General features: G+C 47.7%; 1 protein-coding gene across 1 annotated transcript; it reads left to right on the forward strand.

The window, feature by feature from the left end:
* Nucleotides 1–6,945: 6,945 nt before the first annotated feature.
* Nucleotides 6,946–7,915, forward strand: LOC121837921 (E3 SUMO-protein ligase PIAS1-like). The gene has a single exon (XM_042293802.1). The coding sequence runs from the start codon at nt 7,073–7,075 to the stop codon at nt 7,913–7,915; it is 843 nt and encodes a 280-aa protein (XP_042149736.1). The 5' UTR covers nt 6,946–7,072.
* Nucleotides 7,916–8,461: the final 546 nt, after the last annotated feature.

Consider the following 8,461-nt stretch of genomic DNA (forward strand, 5'->3'; position numbering starts at 1 on the left):
TATCGAACCTAGGACCTCTCCCATCTCCAGTGAAGTGCTCTACCAACTGAGCTAACCAAGAGTTGGACGTCAGTAGAGCAAATGGGTTTTATCAGCTGCTACCAGTCATAACACCAACAGGATTGAACCGGCCTGCATTTTAAGGTCATGATAATGCAGTTAATGCAAAGGTGGCTGATAGAACCCGTTTGCTCTACTGACGTCTAACTCTTGGTTAGCTCAGTTGGTAGAGCGCTTCACTGGAAATGGGAGAGGTCCTAGGTTCGATACCAGGACCTGGCGAATTCTTTCGGTCGCACACCAGTCACCTAGCAGTGTTTGGAGATTTGTGTTTGTCCTTTGCCCCCCTTGTTTCCCTTCTCCAGGGGTTATTTTCGTCCTATTTATCGTTCAAAAGCAGATTTTTGTTCTCACAAAGTTCTACATATGAAATGGCACTAGTGTTTATAATCAAACAACAAATCTGTTCTTTTTAAGAATTGCAGTTTTATTGCAACCTTAGAACTTAATGAAATGTTGATTCAGGTGCTTAATATTGTTCTGTTCTCACTTCCATAGAAAATGTTTGGTTTACCACTGACTCCATACCTGAAGCAACAATCCACTGCAGTTCAGACAGTTCTTGTCAGTCAGCGTCTTGTTGCTGTGGCCGGGGTTTCTTTCTGAAACAAGATAGCTAGTTGTCTTTTTGAGGGAATCAAACCTGCCGTGCAATGGATGCTAATAAAAGGTTGCATGTTAGTCGCAAGGCAAAGTAGTCGACATCATTTAGTTAGGCCGGTAGGATTGGAAATGAAGTGTGTGTCTGCTCAAAAAGGTCTCCTTGCTGCTCCAAAACGTGCTCCTAAGTGACTCGGGCCAATCACAGCACTGACCATGGCAACAATGTATACTGTACGCGAATGCAGTGTCTGCAACCAGCACCAGCTGACTCGATTTCCCAAATATCGTCTGCTAACCGACGACAGAGTAAGAGCTCGAAGGCGCCTCTTCTAGAGATTCAAGCTGGGCTTTCAAACAGACCACGCTACGCGTGAACACCCCCCGTCTCGCTCCGCTACGCTTGTGAAAAAAAATTTATAATCATGGGCTTGAGCTTGAACCACGGGTTCGCGACCGCTTCCCGCTTTCAGCGTCGCCATCGCACCGGCGCGTCCAGCTTTGGCTAGCATCGCCGCGTTGGTTTTGCAGGCGGTGTCTGCACCAGTGTTTGTGGTCATGTGTTTAGGGTGACCACCCGTCCCGCGATTCGCGGGACTGTCCCGCGAGAAATTCCGAAATCTTCAAAATGTCCCGCATTTCACGCTGTCGTCAAATTTACTCTGCAACTCGTGGTACTGCGGATCAACGGGGCAGAGGGAAGCGCCGAGGTCACTGGTAATCATGTGAATCGCAGCGGTATGCCATTTTCTATCCAAGCATTGCGGGGATCGACCGTGGTTCTTGCAGGAGAACCGACGCGCATGCACCGTTGTGCCTCTCTCTCCTTTTGGTGGAAAATATTGTAAGAAAAATATCTCGCCAAAAGTTTAAATACAAAATATTATAATTATTTTCTTGTTGCTATGTCAATGTGGAAGGGTTGTTGTGGATTTGTTTTTAGTAAAAACAGCCACACTCACAACGATCGGAAAAAAGCATAATGGGAAAAAAAAATTCTGTAGGACCATGTTGGTAAAAGCAAGCGTTGACTGGGAACAATGACCCGAAAAACATTTACTGTTTATTTACATTTGATGCAGTGAGTTATGATACAGTAAATTTTTATGTCCTAAACTTTGACGCATTTATTACATGTTTGGCATTAAAAATATCACTGGTAGTGGAAATTATTTGAGCTTAATTGCTGCAATACAATTAGCAGGTCTTTAAGCAGTACAGGATAATAAATACGTTAGCAGAGCCTCGGCTCGTTGTGTACGTGTTTATAAATTTCCTCTACCCCCCCACCCCGCCACCGCCGGCCACGGACGTCCCGCATTTCGCTAACAGGAAGGTGCACGTCACCCTACATGTGTTTGTCCTCTCGGATCAAAGATTCCCAGAAATCGTTTTGTCCAATTTGATATTTTTACCACCGGCGGATGTTTTTCGGTTAAAGGCCGACAGTCTAGGCCTATAAATAGGTAATCACAGCGGGCGGGAATGCTATCGCCGCACGCCACAAAATATGGGTTACGGCAGGGTGATTAACCATAATAATTCTCCGCTTTTTTTATTATTATTTTTTTTGTGTGTGTACGGCAAAAGAACGGATGACGCTTCTCAAAGGCCAGCTGAGTATGTTTAGAGGAGAACATTTCATGCGTTGGAGTCCTCCCGATCAGTCAACTCCAAAATACAGCGTGGACACTAAAGCTTCGGTCCCACTTTAAACGGTCTGCATAAATCGGGTTAACGTATCGTGCTAGGATTCACTACAGAAATGTCTCAAGGTGGTTGAAGCGTAAATCACGAAAAATCGAAAACTGCTTTCTCTCACTTTGCATGTACACTTAAAGGGATACTTCAACGAAATTTGAGATATTCCCGTCGTGTTCAAAAATAGGTTGAATATGATCCACAATCGCACGTTTGTATTTCGAGCCTGGTGGCTGTATTTTTCGTTATAAACGGCCCACTCTGGCAAGCGCTCGGAGAAGGCCCAGCGGAGAGCACGTGACATCCAACGCAATCGTGACGTAGATCGTCTCGGGACGAGCAAAGCTATGGCGAGGCTGACGTCGAGAGGATGGCCTAGTCGTTCCAGCCACCGAAGCGGCTGCTTTTATACGAATTTGGGTGACGGGTTAATCTATAATCTTGTAGGGGGACAATGGCGACTTCTGCGACACACAAAAGGCATTCTCGGGAAAAGGGGAGTTCCTCCCCTCTTCTCTCGTCGTGGCCGGAGGCGAGACAACCTCCGTCACTAGCTGTCAAGGTTCCTAGTCTTACAGGGACGCCGGAAGAGGGGGGGCAGGGGGGGCCAGAGCCCCCCCAAGTATTCTTATGGGGGGGGGGGGGGGCTCAGCCCCCTTGCCCTCATAAGAATAGTTCGGGGATATAACGCCAGCCAGGCGCTCGTCACGAAGGCATCACGTGCGTCCATGTTAGGTGCAAGCCACGGAGCAGCAAGGCATAGTCTTGTCGCACGTAGAGATTTTAGACAAGAACAATTAATTTCAAGAGTGCGCTTTTTTTTTTTTTTTTTTTTTTAATCCAATGTCCGTCGTAAATCAGCACGGCGGCTACGAGGGTTTAGAGCAAGCTGGACCCGATCTGCCCGTGGCAAGGCCGGGGAGTGGCGTGCGGGGGCCAACTGGGGCTTAGTATGGGGGCCTCTAGAGCGTTGCTGTTGTCGTAGCGTGGGGGATACTGCGACGAGACATGTGTGGCGCCAGATTGTCGCCTCGGACCGGACGCTTTCTGTCATATTTCACGAGCTTTGACGGTTGTTTTCGTTTAGGAAGGTCTCAAGATGTCCTTGCCGGCGACTGGTCCGGTCGAGAGCACGTGATGATCTTCAGGTTTGAAATTATTGGCTCGTCCTTCGAGAGCGAGGGAAAGTTAGAGTTGTGATGCGAAAAGCGAGAAATGAAATTAGCGGAGTTCGTCTTAGACTCGGAACCAGAGAGGTGGTCGTCCAAGTTGAATGCGTTTAGATAAACGTTGAAGTTTACGAGAAGCAGCGAGTCAGAGCATCATTCAACAACGTGCCCGCCACCAAGCTCCAAGATCATCGGGGCTGATCCTACCCTCCCAACGACATCGGGAGGGTTCAACCCGTCAGAGGCGTATGCAGTCAGCGTCAGTCAGTGTCTCTTCGACTCCAGCATTACATGCAATGTCTGGCCATTCAAAGAAGATCACCAGCTTCTTCCTACCAGCCCCAAAGCGTACATGCCTAGGAAGCGGAGATTCTCAAGGTAAGATATTCCGCAGTTCTTCTTAGCTCATCATGAGTTCCGTTTGTGTAAATGCGTCAATTCAATCACACTGCTTGTTTCCTCGCTTTCCTAATTTGTGGACCATCAATAAAGAACTGATCTCTGAAAACTTATTATGTACAGTTCCTTCTTGATGATATACAGTATTTAGCAATTAGGAGCACTGCGTAAGAAAATTGTTTTCTCATGCAGAAAATAGAAACCGCACAGGACCTATACTTCATTTCAGCTTCGGTCCGAGCGCGGCCGATGTTGTGAGCCGAAGGGCCAATCGAAGAGCGCAAAAAGCGCAGCGTCATGGCGCGCTCTCTGCGCTTGATAGGACTAGCCGGCGGAAAAGCACGCACATAGAGACGGCGAATACCGGCTGGTCCTATCAACTGCAGAGAGCACGCCATGACGTTGTGCCTCTTTCGCTGTTTGATTGGCCCTTCGGCTCATAACATTGGCCGCGCTCGGACCGAAGCTGAAACGAAGTATAGTGAAAGGAACAAAAACGAACCCGCTAGGATAGTGTTTTCTCTCAAACGAAACTCAGATCGTAATATTTAAATTCTTTTTAGTAAAAAAAAAAAAAAAAATAGTAGATCATACAAAAAACGACAAAAAGGAACATGGCTTTAGCCCCCCCACTCACGATATACTTCCGGCGTCCACGGGCATTACAAGCGAGGCGTTAGCGACATCCACCAGGTGCTCTTTGCTGATCGTTTAATTCGTTTTAAAATTCCTTTTCGTGACTTTTTTTTACAAGATATTGGTATGTTCGTTGTGATGCTGCTCCTTTAATGAGCGCCAAAATTTCGTTGTAGTAGTATTCCTTTAAAGGGACACTCACACCCCCAATTTTATTTGTTATTTTTCGCCAGGCGATTTATCATGGTGTCAGAAGACTACCCAATCAATTTTTTGCTACAGCGTCACGTCTATTTTTAATGAAGTAAAAAAACGCAACTGCTCGAAACCGAAACTGGACTGGGGAGGAAGAAGACCTGCAGAGGAGGAGAGAGTTAGCAGAAGGCACGTGACTGCGTTGCTTTTCTTTTCTTCTCCCAAATCAAGGTATTTGGAGTATTTTAAAAGCCACAACAAATGGATATCAAATTTCTTTTCTATTTTAATATTGTGCGTGTGCCTTCGATGACCCGCTACTTTTGATTATCTTTGGTGGCTGTGTCGAGACTCTAAACCAGGGGTGGCCAGGCTGACCCGGCCTAAGACCGGGCAACATTTGTCTAGAACAATATACGAAACTCGAACCATTTTCAACCTATCCGAGTCAAAAACAGTCCAACTGTACGTAAGGTAGCAGTAGCACGAGACTACCAAATCGCAACCTATCTTTGGATTTAAAACCCGTTCCATTTCTCTTTTTGGGGAAGTGCGGGAAGGGGGGGGGGGGGGGGGGGGAGGGGAGGGAGTTGCGAGCCGAACTTTAACACGCGAACAGCCGCATGCAGTTCGCGAGCCGCAGCTTCGTCACCCCTGCTCTAAACCGTAGAAAACGGCACGTGACAACGGAGGAGAGAGTGAGCGCGACTCAAGCCGCCAGTTCTCGATCGGTGGTTTTCAGGCGGAAAGATAACGAATTTCGAGCCGCGAATTGTTTTCTAAGTAGTTTGGCTCTTATATGTCGTGTACAAATAAAAATCTTGGCGAGCATAAATACCCTGTCAGTGTCCCTTTAAACAATATTTTGTGTCACTGTGCGCTTATTTGGGCCGAATGAAGTGAAGAATTGGTAAGCCAATTATATCTTTACATTTCACCGATATTTCAGTCGTGATAAACGCCAGAATAGCCCAAAACGATTTTTTTTTTTAGGAAAAAAAAAAAGGCTTATCTATAATTTCTCAATAGACAAAATTAGATTTTCGTTTCTTTTGACTTTGAGGTTTTATGTATTCAAACTCTCAATTACGATTAGTGGGTAGATCTAAAGCTAGATGTCTGTCTCCACTGCAGTCGTCGAACGCGTTCGAATGCGAGAGCCAAAAGCCGGACGCCCGCGTTCCGCGTTCTATGATGTGCGTAGTGGAGACAAAGGCTGCTAGCTTCGGGTCTACCCACTAATCGTTCCAATCAGAGCTCGGCGTTCTGGTGACCCCACGCGCTCTCGTCTCCTTCACTTTCTCGGCGCGTTGTAGGTGTTGTTGGTTCGGGCCACCGATCTGCATAGGATCTACTCGCCTGGGTGAATAATGTTCACTACGAACTAAAAGGGCCAAAAGGACAGGGCCACAAAATAAAGATTGACGACAACACAAAGCGCCTTGCGTTGACGACAGTCTTTCTTTTGTGTCCTCGTATTTTTGGCGCGTTTAGTGTGTAATGAAAAATGAAATGAACCAACTGGCCCAACTCATCATTTTGTTGAATGATGTTCAAAGCGCTGTGAGCACATATTCGCAACAAGCGCGGTGGTCAGAGTCTGCTTTCTAGACAATGAACGAGCAAGAAAATGTCAAAGCATGACGTACGGCGAACGCAAACTCGAATATTCGCTGACGGTTATCAATTCTTAAACCGACAGGAACATAACGCTTGCTCGTAGCTAATGAGTGAGGAGTGTTCAGCTACGACGCGGTCGGAGCCGTTTTTTTCCCCGAGTGGATCACAATTGTATCAAAAAGCTTTCGCGAGGAAATAACAGAAAATTAGTCCGCCTTTATTTTGGGATTTCCACGACGAAAACCGCGTTCCTTCTTACCCTCATCGGCGAGTTCTCTCGTGTCCCACTGCGCTATATGCAGTTTGTAAAATTCAAACGCAGTATATTTCGTTTCAGCTTAAGTCACGCAGCCGACGCTACGAGGTGATGGGCAAATCAAAGTGTGAAAAGCGCGAGTCATTAGTCCTTTTCTGTTTATGATTTGTTCAGCGATGATAGAACACGTACAGAAACGTGACGAACACCATGAGGCTGTACTTTTCACGCTGTCTGATTGTTCATATAAGCTCGGCTGCGCCTGAACTGAAGGTGAAACGAAGTATATCATTCCACTTTCCCTCAAAAGCCCGCGAAGGGATCTTGTGCCGGCCGGTAATTTGTGAGTCCGGCACGCCCCTGGTTCTCGCGCGAAATTTTTCCAGCGATAACACATAGTCAGTTTAGAAGCGACAGGGAGCAGTACAGCTCGGCTATGCTCAACACGAATTATGAAGACGCTCAGTTTCTTAAGCCGTTTTACCAAGTTTTAAGCAGCCGCGAGGTACGGTGGGTCGCGACCGTTTACGGCAGCATGTCCTTCAGTTGCCAACTTGAGCAGCGAGACTTGGACGGCGACAGCGACAGGAGACGAGTGCTCCTGCGTTTCATCTCGTCCGCCAAGCCCGCGACGCCGTTCAAGATAACTCTGACGGTCAACACGGATACGTTCTTCGACGTACCGCTCAAGACCATCAACGTAAGCCGGTACGTGAAGGCGGCCATCAACTTCTTCATCATCATAAGCCATGCCATTCCCGAGGACCTGCGCCTTGAAGTCATCGTGGTAGACAGGACCCAAGAACCCGGCCTGCTCGCTTCTATAGCTGACAGTGGCTGCGGCATCGATGACGTGTCTGCCGCCAAGACTCAGTTCGCCGTCGCGAATGTCAAGGAGGACCCAGACGCCACAGTGGAGTGCGATACGGTGTCGCTGATCTGTCCGCTAAAAAGGGCGAGGCTCTTCGCACCCTGCCGCGGCGCCGACTGTCGGCACAAACAGTGCTTCGACGCCTTGGCCTACTTGAGGCTGAACGAAGCCACTGTTCGGCCCTCGTGGCGATGCCCCGTCTGCGACGCAGACGTGGACGTGCAAGGACTCCGCATGGACCCCTTCACGCTGGAGTTGCTGCGGAAAGTGCCCATGAATTGCGACGCGGTGCAGGTCTTCGGGAACGGACGCTGGGCTCCGGTGGACAAGCATGTCGACGTAATTTGGATCCAGGACAGTCCAGTGAGGCCGCTCAGGCCTGTCATCAGGAAACTCGAGTCGAACTGACGGATTCTTTTACAAAGGACGCCTAGTCGTGATGCGTGTCTTTTCTAGGGGATTTTAACACGGATGTTTTATAGAACTGATCGGGCTTGTAGAGCTCATGGCCTCCGAAAGTCTCATTGCGCAACACTCTCATCCGGTGGTTCTATACGCACCCCCCCGCCCCCCCCCCCCCCCCCACCCCCCAAAAAAACTGACATGGAGAAAAAAAAAAAAAAAAAAGGCTCGCGACTGTTTGCTTTTTGGTGGCGCTAGTTCAGGGCCTGGAACCATCGGGCTTGCTTGGCGTTGGAATGACTAGCTGGCTGGATAGTAAAAATGCGCTACTACAACACACATTACTTCCTCACTGAAGCGGTAGGTTGATATCCGAGTGTCGCTCTTTCAAATTCGGAAAAGATGTAGAATAAATGCATGCACGATTTTTTCGACCGAACAGCACGCCCAGTCCTTTTTGTCAATAAATATTAACAAGCCAATGACGTATCTGAAAAAAAAAAGAAAAATATGCTTACAAATTTTTAACGCGAAATGAGAGCAGTTCTTGAG

The sequence above is a fragment of the Ixodes scapularis genome, unplaced genomic scaffold, assembly GCF_016920785.2.
Source record: "Ixodes scapularis isolate PalLabHiFi unplaced genomic scaffold, ASM1692078v2 PGA_scaffold0__279_contigs__length_252992795, whole genome shotgun sequence".
Taxonomy (NCBI): Eukaryota; Metazoa; Arthropoda; class Arachnida; order Ixodida; family Ixodidae; genus Ixodes; species Ixodes scapularis.